The sequence below is a fragment of the Bombina bombina genome, chromosome 4 (genome assembly GCF_027579735.1).
Source record: "Bombina bombina isolate aBomBom1 chromosome 4, aBomBom1.pri, whole genome shotgun sequence".
Classification (NCBI taxonomy): Eukaryota; Metazoa; Chordata; class Amphibia; order Anura; family Bombinatoridae; genus Bombina; species Bombina bombina.
Genome location: NC_069502.1, coordinates 267551164 through 267570255, shown reverse-complemented (window position 1 = coordinate 267570255; position 19092 = coordinate 267551164). Strand labels below are relative to the sequence as shown.

Sequence of the window (19092 nt, the reverse complement as noted above, 5' to 3'; positions counted from 1 at the left end):
TCCCGTGGCACCCCCCCTCGGAATGTGTGATGTTTGCATATTGGTCTACGGGTTCATTTGTGGAGTGTTATCTCTTTCCTACAGTAACACCACAAAGTTGTTCCTATAAGGTTGATGCGCATTAACATTGCAATGATAGTATGCAAAAAAACGGTCCACTTAAGGTATTACCACATTTAGTAACATAGATATTTGAAAATATAAGTTTCCTTCCTTACCAGTGAGTAAACCCACTCGACTGTTCTCTTACTGATCAAAATAATGAGTAAAGGTTGCACTGTCCTCCCTTATAAATTTGCGGTGAGTAACGAGAAAAGTGTGATCTTTGCGTAATTATTTGTATTAGTGATCTGATCTCTGTACTATAGCAACAACCCAGGATGCCAACCAGCAAAGGAAGTTAAGGCTCCAGGAATGAAACCCACGGTGCCCATCTTTGAGTTGGGCAAACGCCCACTTACTGCACTAATGAATAGAAAAGAAAAATAAGTCACAGAGGAAATGACTTATTTGAATTGACAAAGTATTCAATCTTTTGATGTAAGCGATAATTTATTTATATTTACAATTGAATCGACTGACACAAAGGGGCGGTGTATAGTTTTGTTTTTTTTTGTGTGCTTAATTATAATTTATTATAATTTTGGCCTCCAGATACATCCTTTTAAACCGACTCTGGTTCCTGGAGGGAACCCTTGAGTGGGGGCTATGTCATGCCGCTGCTCCTCGAGTCCCGGCAGCCGCTCTGATCCGTTGCCATGGACGCAGCGGTAGCTTCAGGCGCTGGCGATTAAGTCATCGCCTCTCGCCTCCCATCCTGTGGCACAAACCCTCACCTATGTAAGTACCTCAGTTGCTTTCACCTGTGCCCAAGTATAGGTGTTACTGTGTGTGAGTGTGCTCCTGGCTGCTGTATTTCTTATTGCTATATCGTTACTGAACTCTGCCTATCAGACCACTCTGCCTGCTTTCTCTTATTGCCTTCACCTGCTTGTTCCTAACAATTCTATTGGTTTTCCCCTGAACTGCTATACTGCCTTCCTGTTCCCAGACTCTACCTGTCTTGACCATTCTCTGCCTTCATCTTATTGCCGTAAAGGACTACTCTGTCTATCGTGAGTACTGCTTACCTCATTTCATAAACTCACTCTGTTCTGGGATATTTCCTATCATTCCACTTGACGCCGGGATAAGAAGACTACTGGCCAAGTTTGGTCTGATAGAGAAATATTTCACGAGCATTACAGTCCCGGCATGCACTGAGACCCCTCTGCTTCTCGGAGAGGCGGCACTTGTTGTGTAATGTAGGCAGGGGACTCGGCGCTCGTGAGGGGAAGTGCTGGTTATCATATTTCTCACTTTCACTTCCCACTGAGAGTTGAATTCATGCTGTTATATCCTGTCGATTAGTTGTTTCAGCCCTAATTGTTTGTGCAGCCCAGCACTATTAAATTGTTTGTGGATCAGTCTTGAGCACCGTTATGGTAGCGCCCTCTGGGGTGTTGCGCCCTTTGCGACCGCACAGGTTGCACACCCCAAAGGCCGGCCCTGATCAATAGTGTGGAATTAGGACTCAAAAGCAAGATCATAGTCTAAAGGAATAATGACAACAAAGTGGGTTGTAATTTATGTTCTAATTTGAGTGGTTGTAAGAACTATAGATAAGAGCATATAGGCTTTATGTAGCAGTGACCTTTTGTCAAAATTTAAAATATGTTGTCCTGAAAAGATGAGCTATGAAGTTCTCCTGAAGAGTCTGTAAGTGCTTTTGTGGCTTGAGGGTTAGCGTGATGTAGGTTTCACTTGTGTGAGTGAGGAAACTCATGAGACCAGACACAAGAATATTATTAGTAGAGGAGTCCGATGTGAATGTATTTGAAACTATTAATACCAGACAGCAATCTAAAAGGACAGTTAACTTGATGTTTTTATATAAAAGTTTAGTAATGCATAATAAAACAACTTTGTAGTACGCTTTTATTTATTTGCCCCATTTTCATATAAGTTAGCTCTGAAATTTGTCATTTCTAATTTTCAGCACTGTAAATTCCCACTACAGGCTTCTCAAAGTGAACCCTGACACATTTTCTCCTAATTCACTTTAACAGATAAGAACGGCAAAACAATGACCTTTATACTAGCGTAAATATATGGCTACAGTTATCAGCTGCAGACTCAAGCCTCGATTGGCTCCTTCAAATGAGACAAGTGGTGGGCGGAGTTTGGCTATTAAAATAATTGCAGCAAACAAGATGTTTGTTTTAAAAATGTGACTTGGCTGATTATTTGTTCTATAGCAAGTTAACAGAAGTGTCTTGTAATTACAAGTTGTTTACTGTCCCTTCAATGGCAGCATTGTTAACTGTAATGTATTCTATTTCTAACACTCATTGGATGTTGAAATACAGTTCTGAAAGCCACCATAACCAAAAAGTTGAGAACATTTTTACAAAATACATCATTAAAATAAAACGCTTCAAATCAATATTAAAAACTTTCATTTCCAGTAATGCAACATTGTGTGACATCCTTAATGCATTTTTACACAGTGTGTGGAATTTACAGGTTGTTTTCTTTTTAAAGGGACAGGAAACCCCAGCATTTTCTTTTATGATTCAAATAGAACATACATTTTTAAACAACTTTATAATTTGCTTCTATTGTCAAATTTGCTTTATCTTGTTATCCTTTGCTGAAGGAACGGCAGTGCACTACTGGGAGCTAGCTGAATACATCTAGTTATGCAATCACAAGAGACAAATGTGTGCAGGCACCAATCGGCAGCAGCAGCCCCCACTAGTGTAGGATATGTGCACATTCTTTTCCAACAAGTGATACCAAGAGAATGAAGCACATTTTGAAAATAGAAGTGAATTTAATAGTGTCTTAAAATGTAATGCTCTATCTGAATCATGCAAGTTTTTTAATTTTGACTTTCCTGTCCCTTTTAAACATGAAAATGAAAACCACAAGGCCAGCTTTATGGCTTTAGTGTGCTTTTATTCTTGAGTTTAGAACCTTTAGCGCTATACCCCAAGTAACATGCTGGTCTCTTTCAAAATGAGGATACTGTTTTTATGGAAACAATTGTCATTAGCTACTCTGAACTTTTATATTGTTTAGCAGGTGATGTGTTTAGTTTTTCGGTGCTGCTATATGGGTCAGATTTCTGCAATATGTAGTTAATAGCAGTGTCTTGTGATATACCCAGGCTGTGATTTCTAGTTATTTTATATGGAGTATACATTAATATTTGAAGTAAATATGAATCACAAACTACCTTCTATTTTCTGTGAAGATGAGCTTTCTAAAATTTTATGATTATACTCAAAAATTTGTGGAAATACTTGCTATTCTATTAATCAACCAGGGTTTACCCTGAAAAAAAGGTTTGTATCATAGAACTTAATGATGTAGTAGAAAGGAAAATAATTTATTAAATGATATTTTTTTGAACTTCTTTAAACCAATGTTTAGTTATATATTGAATAAAAATGTCCCCTTTCTCTGATTAGCACATTGTAATGGTGAAAAAAGGGACTGCGGGTAGAAGGTGGTAATATAGAATCCGTATGTTTATATGGAAGACAATAAAATAAACATCAAGGAATAACCTCTCTCTAACAATATTCAAGTATTCAAGCAATTCATTTGAAATAACTTAAACTAGATTGAATCATTAAAGTGATATGAAAATTTTTTTTTTTTTTTTTTTTTTTCTTTCATGATTCAGATAGAGCATGCAATTTTAAGCAACTTTCTAATGTATTTCTATTATCAAAATGTGTTGGTTTTTTTTTGTTTGGTTTTTAAAAGGTATCTCAACAAAAAATATAATGGGAACAAAGAACCGTTGATAATAGAAGTACATTGGAAACCTTTTTTTAAAAAAAATGGTATGCTCTGTTTGAATCACAAAATACATTCTTGCGGTTTTATGTCCCTTTTTACGTGCCCAAAAGTAAAGAGCATAAGAAAACTCAGGGGTTCGGTACCCTAAAAGTATTTGAGCCCTCATAGCAATGTGTAAAACTGAAGTTGAAAAACTCTTCACTCAGACATGTTGGGTGATTTGCGAGCTGAAATAAATATGCAGTAACAGGGATCGCAACCAACCAGAAGACTCACATTGCATCGGGAATGTTGTTCTGAAATGGTAACAAATTTGAATATGTGCTAGGATTGCTGATTACATAATAATGTTTGTAAACTGCTCAGGTGACTCTATGAACTGTGCAAAGCGGCCTTTGTGTCAATAGACATGGTGATTAGGTTAAGATGTCCAACAATGTTCTTTCATGATTCAGAAAGAGCATTCATTTAAAAAAAAAAAAAATACAATTTACTTATTACTAAATTGTGCACATACTTTTTAAATGCACACTTTCAGAGGCACCAGCTCCTTTTTGAGCATGTGCAAAAATTCACAGTATATAAATATGAATCTGTGATTGGCTGATGGCTGTCACATGATACAGGGGAAGGGAAATGGAAGAAATTTTAAATTTATCAGAAAAAAGTCTACTGCTCAATTGAAGTTCAGAGTAAGTGTTATTGCATTGTCTTTTTATTATGTATTTGATGATTATAAGATTAAACAAATTAAATTGGGGATATCAGTTCAGGGGTGGCAGTGTCAGAGAGGGCTGTGTTGCCTAGTATAGTGAACAGTCCTTTAGCTGTGGAAGAGGAGCATACTATGGTGGGCAGTCCTTCAGTCATGGAAGAGGGGCATACAAGTCAGGGCCAGAGGCAGATGTTGGTGGTAGGAGACTCTATTAGTAGGAAGGTTGATAGGGTAATTTGTCATCCAGACCCTTTACATAGAACAGGTTTGCTGTCTTCCAGGGGCTCGTGTTAGGCATATTGTGGAGCGTATTGATAGAGTGTTAGAGGGATGTGGGTCTGATCCTGCAGTCATGGTGCATATTGGTACTAATGAAGGAATCGGTGGGAGATGGAGAGTCCCTAAAAAATGACTTCAGGAGTTAGGGTAGCAAACTTAAAGCAAGGACCTCCAAAGTATTATTTCTGAGATATTACCAGTGCCGTGTGCTAATGTCAGTAAGGCAGAAGGAGTTAAGGTCTGTTAATTCATGGCTAAAGACATGGTGTAAAAATGAGGGGTTTGACTTTTTAGAACACTGGGCTGATTTTTCACTAGGGTACAGTAAGGATGGATTGCACCTGAATGACATTGGGTGCAGGTGTGGTTGGGGGAAAGGAGGTAGCACGATTAGGAGAACCTTTTAAACTAGGGCAAAGGGGGGGAGGGGTCAGTTAGAACAAAATAGAACAGAGAGATCAGTCTGTGAATATGACAATCCCTTAATATCTCAAGGAAGGGATGACTTAAGAAAATGTCACATTAGAAAATATAGAGTAAAAGCACACCGAGTAGCAGCAGAAAGCACATGAAAATTAAATGTATGGCAAACAAATGCAAGAAGCATGACAGGTATAAATGGGGGGAGCTGACCTCTTAGTTGCAGAAGAGGACTATGATTTATCAGTATAACTGAAACTTGTGGGATGATTCACATACTGGGCAGTTAACTTAGAGGGGTATACATTATTTAGGAGGGACAGGAATAATAAAAGGGGGTGGAGGGAATCTGCATGTATATTAAACCTAACCTTAAACCTACAATAAGGGAAGATATTTATGATACAAGTGACAATGTAGAGACCCTGTGGGTTGAAATAAAGAGTGGGGGGAAAAATCCTAAAAAAATATTACTAGGAACATGCTACAAAAGCCTCCCAACATTAGTGACCCGAGGAAAACTCAACTACTTATCCATAATAGGTAAGGCGTGCTAATAACAGTGCTGTAATTATGGGAGAGTTTTAACTACCCTGATATAAACTGGGCCAATGAAACTAGTAATTCAGCTAAGGGGGATAGATTTTTAAATTGTTCTCAGGGATAACTTCTTGTCACAATTAATAGAGGAGCCACTAGGAGTAAAGCTATATATTGGATTTAGTGCTATCAAACAATACAGATATAATATCAAACATAGAAGTTAAAGAACATTTGGGTAACAGTGATCATAACATGGTCACATTTGAAATCTATTTTCAAATGCAGTGTTTTAAAGGGCTTAACTAAGACTTTTAATTTCAAGAAAGCAAAATATTCAACGATTTAAGGAAATCATTAAATAATATAAATTGGGACAATGTAATTTTCTAATAAAAATACAGAGATAAATGGATAATATTTAAAAATGTGTTTAAATAAATATACATATCAACACATACCATATGGTTATAAAAGTAAAAATAAAAAAACAAAGCCATTATGGCTAAAATAAAAAATGTGTTAAGAGAAATTAGGAAAAAAACGAGGGCATTTAAATTATTAAAAAGAAAATAGTACAGACTCAGCATACAATATTTATAAGGAATGTAACAAAGCATGCAAAAAAAGCAATCAAATTAGCCAAAATTGAAAATGAAAAATTAATTGCTAAGGATTCTAAGTCTAACCCTAAAAGGTTCTTTAAGTACATAAATAGCAAAAAATCTAAGAAGGATAATATAGTGTTCATTAAAATGTGTGGAGGGTAGCATGATAAAATAATGACAGGGGAGAAGGGCTGAGGTACTAAAACCAGTTTTTTTTCTTCAGTATACACAAGAGAAGAACCATTGAATGATACTTTTGAACATAATAGAACATGCCAGTCCATACCACTAACTGGGTTTTGTTTAGAGGATATCAGGAAAAAACTGGAAAATATTAAGGTAAATAAAACTCCAGCCCAGATGGAATACACCCAAGGGTGTTGAGGGAACTTAGCACTGTTAATAGACAAACCTTACTCTTAATTTTTCAAGACTCATTATCCTCAGGCATGGTACCCCAGGATTGGCGTAAAGCTGATGTGGTGCCACTCTTCAAAAAGGGAAGCAGGGATGATCCAGGAAGCTATAGACCCAGTTAGTCTGACATCAATAGTGGGGAAGATATTTGAATGGGATTATAAGGATTATATTGATGAGCATATTCGGTAAACAAGATTATAGTTCTAATCAGCATGGCTTTAGGAGAAATAGATCATGTCAAACTAATCTGATTAGATTCTACGAGGAAGTAGTCAAAATATAGATAAAGGGGAATCAGTGGATGTGATATACTTAGATTTTGCAAAGGCATTTGATACAGTGCCACATGAGAGATTAATGCACAAAATTAAGGGACTGGGGAATAGCTGAAAATGTTAGCTCATGGATAAATAACTGGATAAAAGATAGGGAGCAACGAGTAGTAGTAAATGGATCAGTACTCAGATAGGACAAAGGTAATCAGTGGCCGTCCCCCAGGGATCAGTACTGGGCCCTGGTTCTTTTAATATTTTTATAAATGACTTGGAGCAAGGGATTAAATAGCGACATCTCTATTTTTGCAGATGATACTAAGTTAAGTAAGGTCATAAGGTCAGAGCAGGACGAACTGTCCTTTACAAAGGGATTTGCTAAAATTAGAACTATGGGCAAGTGAATGGAAAATGAGATTTAATACGGAAAAATGTCAAGGTTCTACATTTTGGAAGTAAAAATAAGCAGGCTACGTATTTTTAAATGGGACAAGACTTAGCCAAACACAGGAGGAAAGGGGATTTGGGAGTAGTAATAGATAACAAGCTAAAGATGGGTGCACAATGCAGGGCAGCGGCTTCAAAGGCTAATAAGATACTAGCATGTATTAAAAAGAGGTATTGATTCAAGGGAGGAAAGCATAATTCTGTCATTATATAAAGCCCTGGTAAGACCTCACCTTGAGTTTGGAGTGCAGTTCTGGGGACCAATTGCTAAAAAAGATATTGCAGAACTAGAAAAAGTTCAGAGAAGGGCCACAAAGCTAATAAGGGGGATTGGAGAAATTAACCTATGAGGAGAGGCTAGCCAAACTGGGTCTGTTTTCTTTAGAAAAAAGGCGCTTGAGAGGTGACATGATTACTTTATATAAATATATTCAAGGCCCATATACAGAGATGGCAGAAGCACTGTTTATTCCAAGAAAATTGGTTTCTGACAAGAGGTCATAATTTAAGGTTGGAGGAAAGGAGATTTAATCTCCTGCAACGGAAACGTTTTTTCACTGTGAGAGCAATAAAATTGTGGAACTCATTACCAAAGGAGGTAGTGAATGCAATACCATAGATACATTTAAAAATAGTCTGGATAAGTTTCTGTATACTAACAAAATTCATGGATATGATGCTAGTATTAAATGGGTCACATTTTAATGGGGTTATTTAAGCTTAACTGGAGCTTTTTGTAAGTATTTTAGATTTGTATAGGTTGAACTCGATGGACTTCAGTCTTTTTTCAACCTTATCTACTATGTTACTATGTTACTATGTTAAATTGAGTAGAATTGCATAAAGTAAATTGTTCAAACATATATATTCAAATATAATAAAATTCTATAAATATAATCAGTTTGTCAACATATTTCAAAACTATTTAATAACACCCCCACCCCACAATTTTGCTTTGTCTTCCAAAATTGTATTTAGCCTCCCCAGAGGTTTAGGTATAGCTCTGATGAGGAATATAACATCACAGTCTACAGATTCCATGAGTACAGGGCTTTGTACAGCAATTCTGAAAGTGTGATTAAATAAATAGAATGGGGGATTATTTTTGGTGGATGACAGATTGGTAGTAAGTAGTGTGGTGTCAAATGATGTATCCAGGACCGGCTCAACATATTGTACTGCCTGGGTCTAAGAATGAAATGAACCCCCTGGTAGTATATCAACCTACTAGCCTGGCTGCTGACCTTACTAAGCCTGCCTACCTGCATGCAACCAATGCTTATGTACACTTGTGCAATAAGTGGGAAGGAAGTTAGGAAAGAAATGCACTTGTCCTACCTTTAAATTTAGCTCCTGACCGGTTCTGTGTCTTTGTGTATGATGTTATGCTGCTTGGAGTCTGCAACTTCCCCCACAGAGACAGAGGGCAGGAGTGGTCTGGGCCTGAAGATTGATTGACTAAATCACTGAACTGCTGCCCCTTGTCAAGTGCTGCCTGGGCCTGTTGAACCCACTTGGTCCTATGAGTGAGCCGGCTCTGGATGTATCTTTTTTTTTTTTTTTTTTTTTTTTTTACACAACCCACTATAAATAAATCTACATCTAACTCATGTGAGTTAAGTCGCATTAGCTTTTCTAAAAGGATTAATCTTCTACAAATTGTTTTTTCATATATGTATCTTTGTTTACAGGAGCACACAAAGAAATATGTCGTTAGAAACCGTTTGCTCTACTACCTCTTTAGATTTGCAGCAGCTTTGGGACAGGAAGTGTTTTTACATCACATTCTTACCATTCACCTACTGGAACATTGATCCATTCATAGCACGTCGCTTGATCCTTGTCTGGGCTTGTGAGTAATTATTTCTTTTTGGCGCATCAACTCTTTATGCAGTGTGTATTATCATACATGTAAAATAACAAGGGACAAAAAACATGTTTGTTTAGATTTTATTTTTGTGTAGGAACTAATATAATCTGCTAACTGTACATTTAGTCCAATTTATTGATCTGCTCTTTTCTCTAATTTTTGGTTGTTTAGTAATTTACTCACCCACTATGTTTCATAATAAATCATCATCCTGAGACAATAACATTTTATCCAGCTTTCATTCTACCGCCCCTTTTACATCTGAATCACAGGGGTTGACCTTGTCATGCTAAGGTTAAAGAGAGCCCTGACCAATATGAGGTCATGAAGACTGTGCCACTGAAAGCTCAACACGTACATTAATTTGCTGTATACTTATACCCATAATACAATTTTTTAAAGGGAGCTAAAATTACAAATGTGTTGGGTAAGAATAATCTACATAATAATTACATTTGTAATGTCAGTCGCCGTCGTCAGTTGCGCACGCATCCTCAAAGGAATGTTAGATGAGCGCGCAGCCGCCTCGCGGCGACAGCTTCACGAGATCCAGCTCTCAGCTGTAACATAACAGCTGAGAGCTGGAGCTTCTGAAGCTTCAGGCATCTGCCGCATATGGAGCCGGAGCCTGATCGGTGCTTCGCCTCCATATGAGGCCAGATGCCTAATTGTTCCAGACAGTGACACTGTGTGTGTCACCGTCTGTAACGATCTTCTAATCACAATAGTATAAACAATCTTGTCCACAGCACTATTTTCTCAAATTACCTTTATTTTCTGTTAGGTTACAGACATAAAACAGCGAAGTTTCGAGTGTTGCCACTCTTACTCTCCTCCGGTTTTGTTGCTGTACTGTCAAGTTGCTACAGTGTAACGATCTTCTGCTGGTGGAGGTGTGGGGCAAACTGACCTGGGGTGGATGAACGGGCGGGACCAGCCGGGCATGGTGGGGGCGGAGCCGGAGCATGACGGGGCGGGGCCAGGCGGGAGCAGCCGTGGCTGTCTGTGAGAGAGAGAGAGGGGTGAGAGGAGAGGGGTGCCATTTTTTTTAATCCACCTGGATGGCAGGGTGGTGAAAGAATACACCTGGATTCCGAAAATGGCAGGGTGGTTCCATCACCACAATTGACCTCCCTTCTGAAAATGGCAGGGGGGTTCTGTCACCACAAAAGACTGCCCTCTGGGCAGGCTTTCCCACTTATTTATTTAAAAAAAGTTACAAGATAAGTTGTTTCTACATCTGTAGTTTAAATAAAAATTAGACTGCCCTTTGGGCAGACTTATCGACTAGTACCATAATAAAATGATCTAACTGTGTGTTTAACTTCTGCAGAGGGGTTAAATGTATAGTAAAAACTATCTTCAAAACAGAAAAGCTCTTCAGGGAGATGGCTGAGCACATCTGGTCAGCCAATGACAAAAGGCCACAAGTTACCAGCTAGCTCCCAGTAGTGCTTTGCTGCTCTTTAACTTTTCAACAAAGGATACCAACAGAAATAAGTAAATATGATAATATAAATACATTGAAAATACTCTTAAAATTATACATTCCCTCTGAACCATGTAGGTTTAATGTTGAATATTCGTTAAAATGATTTCTGATTATAAACTATGACTATATAAATACATTATGTATTGCACTATATATTTCCTTGCAAGTGTGTCCTAGTCTGGAGAGTATGTGGGACAATGCTTTTAAAAACCAGGTAATGTTTTATGCAAGTAATAAAATATGTATTTGAGGGTGAAAATGCCCCATTGAAATCCTAGGCTGAGTTCCCTTGAGAGATTTATTGTAGCACAGCACATTTTTTAATGTATGCAGTTATTTCTGCTAAGCAGTTTTTACAGATGTAACTAAGAATGACTTTTTTGTTGTAGAAAGACTTTTTACACGATGTGATCTACATTGATATCCAAAATTAACAAATGATTTGATTAAAAGCTTACATTAGTTAACTAAACAGAAATACAAATTTGATAAAATAAAATCTATTTTAAAAAAATGAAAATGCTTTGCTTCAATAAAAACATTTTTTTAACGGCTTTAAAGTGGTTTTTTTTTTTAATTTTCTTTTATTTACTTTTTTATTTTGTTTGTTTTGTGCAATTTTTAACTTAGAAGTATATAAATTATACAACGTTTTTATATTTATTGTATCCAATTAGTGATGCAAGATCAAATAAGCCAAAAATAAAAAACGTCAAATCAGAAGTTTAATTAAAGGACTTTTGCAGATTGTAAATACATAAACACACTATTCTGGGTCTGAAGCTCGCTGTGTGCAGAACGGTTAGATCTGAAGCCCAAGCAAACAATGCTAACTTAAGGAATTATGATATTGCAATGCATTAACTTCTTTTCCCCATAGACTTTAATGGGCACACTATTTAAAAAAAAAAAAAAATCCCTATCGCTCATAAAAAAAATTTTTTTTATTTAAATCAGAGTGTTTATATAAGTGTAATAGTTTATTGTGACATGATAATGTGTTTGAACATTTTTTTAACCATTACACTTGGTTTTCAGTCATGTTAAAGCTTAGAGTGCAAATTTGTTTGCACTTGAGCACTACCGTTGCCTTTCAACTTATAATATGCACGTAATATTAGCATGCCACTTGTAATATGCACGTTAGTTAGCGAGTTTCGATATTGCTTATAGTATTGCACTGTAACATTAGCATGCCACTTGTTGCGATATTGCTTATACAGGGAGTGCAGAATTATTAGGCAAATGAGTATTTTGACCACATCATCCTCTTTATGCATGTTGTCTTACTCCAAGCTGTATAGGCTCGAAAGCCTACTACCAATTAAGCATATTAGGTGATGTGCATCTCTGTAATGAGAAGGGGTGTGGTCTAATGACATCAACACCCTATATCAGGTGTGCATAATTATTAGGCAACTTCCTTTCCTTTGGCAAAATGGGTCAAAAGAAGGACTTGACAGGCTCATAAAAGTCAAAAATACTGAGATATCTTGCAGAGGGATGCAGCACTCTTAAAATTGCAAAGCTTCTGAAGCGTGATCATCGAACAATCAAGCGTTTCATTCAAAATAGTCAACAGGGTCGCAAGAAGCGTGTGGAAAAACCAAGGCGCAAAATAACTGCCCATGAACTGAGAAAAGTCAAGCGTGCAGCTGCCAAGATGCCACTTGCTACCAGTTTGGCCATATTTCAGAGCTGCAACATCACTGGAGTGCCCAAAAGCACAAGGTGTGCAATACTCAGAGACATGGCCAAGGTAAGAAAGGCTGAAAGACGACCACCACTGAACAAGACACACAAGCTGAAACGTCAAGACTGGGCCAAGAAATATCTCAAGACTGATTTTTCTAAGGTTTTATGGACTGATGAAATGAGAGTGATTCTTGATGGGCCAGATGGATGGGCACGTGGCTGGATTGGTAAAGGGCAGAGAGCTCCAGTCCGACTCAGACGCCAGCAAGGTGGAGGTGGAGTACTGGTTTGGGCTGGTATCATCAAAGATGAGCTTGTTGGGCCTTTTCGGGTTGAGGATGGAGTCAAGCTCAACTCCCAGTCCTACTGCCAGTTTCTGGAAGACACCTTCTTCAAGCAGTGGTACAGGAAGAAGTCTGCATCCTTCAAGAAAAGCATGATTTTCATGCAGGACAATGCTCCATCACATGCGTCCAAGTACTCCACAGCGTGGCTGGCAAGAAAGGGTATAAAAGAAGAAAATCTAATGACATGGCCTCCTTGTTCACCTGATCTGAACCCCAATGAGAACCTGTGGTCCATCATCAAATGTGAGATTTACAAGGAGGGAAAACAGTACACCTCTCTGAACAGTGTCTGGGAGGCTGTGGTTGCTGCTGCACGCAATGTTGATGGTGAACAGATCAAAACACTGACAGAATCCATGGATGGCAGGCTTTTGAGTGTCCTTGCAAAGAAAGGTGGCTATATTGGTCACTGATTTGTTTTTGTTTTGTTTTTGAATGTCAGAAATGTATATTTGTGAATGTTGAGATGTTATATTGGTTTCACTGGTAAAAATAAATAATTGAAATGGGTATATATTTGTTTTTTGTTAAGTTGCCTAATAATTATGCACAGTAATAGTCACCTGCACACACAGATATCCCCCTAAAATAGCTATAACTAAAAACAAACTAAAAACTACTTCCAAAACTATTCAGCTTTGATATTAATTAGTTTTTTGGGTTCATTGAGAACATGGTTGTTGTTGTTCAACAATAATAAAATTAATCCTCAAAAATACAACTTGCCTAATAATTCTGCACTCCCTGTAATATCGCACTGTAACATTAGCATGCCACTTGTTGCGATATTGTTTATAATATCGCACTGTAACATTAGCATGCCACTTGTTGCGATATTGCTTATAGTATCGCACTGTAACATTAGCATGCCACTTGTTACGATATAGCTTATAGTATCGCACTGTAACATTAGCATGCCACTTGTAATATGCACGTTAGCGAGGTCACGATATTGCTTATAGTATTGCACTGTAACATTAGAATACCACTTGTAATATGCACATTGAATAGCAAGGTTGCGATATTGCTTATAGTATCGCACTGTAACATTGGCATGCCACTTGTTGCGATATTGCTTATAGTATCGCACTGTAACATTGGCATGCCACTTGTTGCGATATTGATTATAGTATCGCACTGTAACATTGGCATGCCACTTGTTGCGATATTGCTTATAGTGTTGCATTGTAACATTAGCATGCCACTTGTTGCGATATTGCTTATAATATCGCACTGTAACATTAGCATGCCACTTGTTGCGATATTGCTTATAGTATCGCACTGTAACATTGGCATGCCACTTGTTGCGATATTGCTTATAGTGTTGCATTGTAATATTAGCATGCCACTTGTTGCAATATTGCTTATAGTGTTGCATTGTAATATTAGCATGCCACTTGTTGCGATATTGCTTATAGTATCGCACTGTAACATTAGCATGCCACTTGTAATATGCACGTTAGTTAGCGAGGTTGCGATATTGCTTATAGCATTGCACTGTAACATTAGCATGCCACTTGTTGCGATATTGCTTATAGTATCGCACTGTAACATTGGCATGCCACTTGTAATATGCACGTTAGTTAGCGAGGTTGCGATATTGCTTATATCATTGCACTGTAACATTAGCATGCCACTTGTTGCCATATTGCTTATAGTATCGCACTGCAACATTAGCATGCCACTTGTTGCGATATTGCTTATAGTATCGCACTGTAACATTGGCATGCCACTTGTTGCGATATTGCTTATAGTATCGCACTGTAACATTGGCATGCCACTTGTTGCGATATTGCTTATAGTGTTGCATTGTAATATTAGCATGCCACTTGTTGCAATATTGCTTATAGTGTTGCATTGTAATATTAGCATGCCACTTGTTGCAATATTGCTTATAGTATCGCACTGTAACATTAGCATGCCACTTGTAATATGCACGTTGGTTAGCGAGGTTGCGATATTGCTTATAGCATTGCACTGTAACATTAGCATGCCACTTGTTGCGATATTGCTTATAGTATCGCACTGTAACATTGGCATGCCACTTGTAATATGCACGTTAGTTAGCGAGGTTGCGATATTGCTTATATCATTGCACTGTAACATTAGCATGCCACTTGTTGCCATATTGCTTATAGTATCGCACTGCAACATTAGCATGCCACTTGTTGCGATATTGCTTATAGTATCGCACTGTAACATTGGCATGCCACTTGTTGCGATATTGCTTATAGTATCGCACTGTAACATTAGCATGCCACTTGTTGCGATATTGCTTATAGTATCGCATTGTAACATTAACATGCCACTTGTTGCGATATTGATTATAGTATCGCATTGTAACATTAGCATGCCACTTGTTGCGATATTGCTTATAGTATCGCATTGTAACATTAATATGCCACTTGTTGCGATATTGCTTATAGTATCGCATTGTAACATTAATATGCCACTTGTTGCGATATTGCTTATAGTATCGCATTGTAACATTAATATGCCACTTGTTGCGAGATTGCTTATAGTATCGCATTGTAACATTAATATGCCACTTGTTGCGATATTGCTTATAGTATCGCATTGTAACATTAATATGCCACTTGTTGCGATATTGCTTATAGTATCACATTGTAACATTAACATGCCACTTGTAATATGCGCTTTAGTTATCGCAGTCGCGATATCCCGCTCTAACATCTGCATGCCACTTGTAATCTAGCCCTAAAACTGACAAACATTTCTGTTGAGAGTGAACTTGTCATTTGACCGATTCTGGCCCAACAGGGACCATATTCATAAATCTGATTTCCCCCATAAGCACAACTGGAGAAAAAAAGTTGTTTAACAATCTGCTTTTCCTTTGCACTGAAAATAAATGTTTGATTAAATTGATTTGTGTAAGGAATTTTAAACAACTTTCCAATTTAGTTCTATTATCAGTTTTGTTTAGTTCTTTTTGTATCATTTGTTAAACAGAAATCCTAGCTCAGAAGCATCCGTATGTCTAGGCATCTGGCAGCAGTCTTTGCAACAATGTATAACATTGCTATACACTGCTCCCATACATGCATGTGCTTGCTCCTTACTGCATATCAGCCTGCCTAGATTTACTATTCAACAAAGTATACCAAGAGAACAAACACATTTACTAATAGAAGTAAATTGGAAAGTTATTTAATATTACATACTCTATCTGAAACCACTTTACCTTCTAAATACAGGGAGAGTTCACAGCTGCATTCATTACTTTTGGCACTACAGAACCGGGCCACCAGGAGGAGGCAAAGACTTAAATACCTCCCCCACTTCCCTCATCCCCCAGTCATTCTTTGCCTTTCGTCACAGGAGGTTGGCAGAGAAGTGTCGGAAGATTACGGAGTAGTCTCTTATGGAGGGTAGTATTCTTCGAGATGGGACTAGAGTTTTAAGTAGTCTTGTCAGCCTCTCAGTGAGAGCATTGATGAAAGTTAGAATCCGGAGATGCATGGAGAGTCTTTCTGTAAAACTATCCCGACTCATATTAACAGCTCCATAAGCAATCGGCGTTGACTAGTTTCGCTGCCTGCTTTTTTGCACTCAAGTCCATATCAGAAGTGCTGCTACCATCTGTCAAACTTGAAGGACCGTGTTGCTGTTCCACTGCATAGATTCCGGTACGATAGTTTCAGTTTTTACATGATTATAATGTTAGAAGACAGGATCTCAGTGGGACTCCTTTTATCTTTATGGAATTAAGGGTTAATATCTCCGGAGGGGGATTATTGATCAGTGGGGGCTGTAATCATCTTTATGTGATTTTGACTGCTCTTGTGTAAGTAATGTTTGGGGCTCATAGGCTTTTACGGAATGTAAAGGTTATTTTCGAGCTGCGCAGTTTTATGAACTAGCGCACTTTTCTTAGTGGGAGTGAATCCTGCATGTTGCACCATGTGACCGGGAGTGGTCACGTTTTTGTTTCCCATTTCAGTATTCCTGACCGTGCAACTGTGGAGAGGATTAGTTTTCTCTACCTGTCTGGGTCATAGGAGGTGGTGCCCCAGCCATTGGGAATGTAAGATGCCAGTTGTTTTTTTACCATAATCTACTTAATCGAGTTATGGCAGATTCTGATGTTGGAGGGGGTTTCCTCTAATTCAGATTTTGATACCTGTGTTTATTGTGAGGAGGCCCGGGTAACCCAGCCCTCTCAATTCTGTTTCGTATGCCGCAATAGAGTGTTCTCATCTTCCCATGTTGGAACATTAAGAGACCAATGAGCCATCCGCCTCTGAGGATTCGGCATCCCATGAGGTGCATTCACTAACATATTCTGTTCCTTCACAGGCGGTTGCCTGAAGGAGGCTTTTTTCCACCAGAGGTTACTGCACGGTTTCGCATAGCCATTTCTCTGGCCTTAGCGCATTTGCATCTTCCTGCAAGCGAAGACTTAATCAGTGTAATCCTACCCAAGAGAACATTGGTATCTGATCAGTCTTCTGGGGATGCAGTGTCCTCTGAGGCTTCAGAGGTGCTACCTCTAGGGTTGGCGGAGACCCCGGATGCTGCTCGGGAGGTGAATTTTGCTTTTAAATTTAGAATGGCTCGCCTACGTGTACTACTGAGAAGTTTTGGCGACGTTGGAGGGTCCTATTTCTGATCCGTCAGCTGAATCTCAGTCTGCTGATTCAGATAGCGAGCTTGTTTAAATGACTGGAGGGATGGTGATCCTATTCCTGATAATCTTTATATTGTTATTTGTTTTTGTATCAGATTCCCAGTTCGGAGCTCTTGAGGAATTGTGTTGCATGACGGGTGGGCCCTGTCAGTTTCACTTTCCCTTAGGCTATCTCTTGTGTATGCAGGCTGTGGTACCCGCAGATGGGTCGCCTTCTTGTTACCCCCCCCCCCCCCCCAATTAGCATTTAGTGTCCTCTATATAGCTTGGGTATTGTTTTCCCAAAAGTAATGAATGCAGCTGTGGACTCTCCCTGTATTTAGAAGGAAAACAAAAATTATGACTTACCAGATAATTTCCTTCGATACAGGGAGAGTCCACAGCTTATATTGTTGTTCTTCTGGCACCTTTTTCACCCTGATATTTCTCCTACTGTTCCTTGTTCCCTCGGCAGAATGACTGGGGGATGAGGGAAGTGGGAGGCGTATTTAAGCCTTTGGCTGGGGTGTCTTTGCCTCCTCCTGGTGGCCAGGTTCAGTATTCCCAAAAGTAATGAATGCAGCTGTGGACTCTCCCTGTATCGAAGGAAAGGAAATTATCTGGCAAGTTTATAATTTTAGTTTTTTGATACATTCTGTGGATGTCAAACAAAAAAGGAGCGCCACATATCCTAATATGGCCAGTAGAAGAATGTGATCAATACAAATATCAAGATAGACTCACATTTGGTGTTGCACCTATGATGTGTGGTGCAACTAAAGTAGGCTGGAATCTTAAGTCACCCAGCAGACAGGCATCCCATCAGTGGAGGCTTCTCCATAGGAGCACAGGCGCATGTGAACCCTCTGACAGAAAAAAACAAAACCTTTTTGGCTGAATAAATATAATTTTTCTAATAGCCCCCCTATTGGAAAAATTATATTTATTCAGGCCAGCCAAAAAGGTTCCAGTCCAGTTATGGAAAAAAAAAATAAAAAAATGTGTTTTTACTTCTATCTATCGCACCGCACGTGCGATAGATAGACGTATAGGTTTCAAACCCTTTGCACTGATTTCTACGTGCCTGCAGCGCCAACTCCAACCCAGCCCATAACTTTCTTAAACGCTAAGATTTTGCTGTGAGGTTGAGAGCCACGTGAGAGTACGTGACGTGCGGGAGGAGGAGCCTGGTCCGCATATGTTTCAGAGCAAGTGACCTCTGTGTCTCCAAGAGACTCTCATCTCCTTTGGCTACTTTGTCCCCACTTGAACAGGCTGGACAGAAACTGCACTGTGTCAGGTACTATAATAAAACATCATGATTAGAAACCATGCACTTTGTTTTGACAGATCACGGTAATATAAAAACAAATGCCCCTGTTAAGGAGGTCCTTTTTGCCTCTTGACACTCTTTTTATAGATTATATCAAGCTGATTAAGTAGTAATCTGTTGCTTAGACAATAAAAACTTTCAGTTTAAAAAAACACCAACAACAAAAAAACAC

At 38.5% G+C, this 19092-nt stretch overlaps 1 protein-coding gene across 1 annotated transcript in view; it reads left to right on the top strand.

Moving 5' to 3' along the window:
• The window catches only part of SGPP2 (sphingosine-1-phosphate phosphatase 2), a 180165-nt gene that overhangs the window by 39716 nt on the left and 121357 nt on the right, over positions 1-19092 (top strand). The window contains 3 exon segments of the mRNA XM_053711562.1: positions 9245-9325; positions 9327-9409; positions 17278-17506. Of these exon segments, the coding sequence (XP_053567537.1) occupies positions 9245-9325; positions 9327-9409; positions 17278-17506 (393 nt within the window).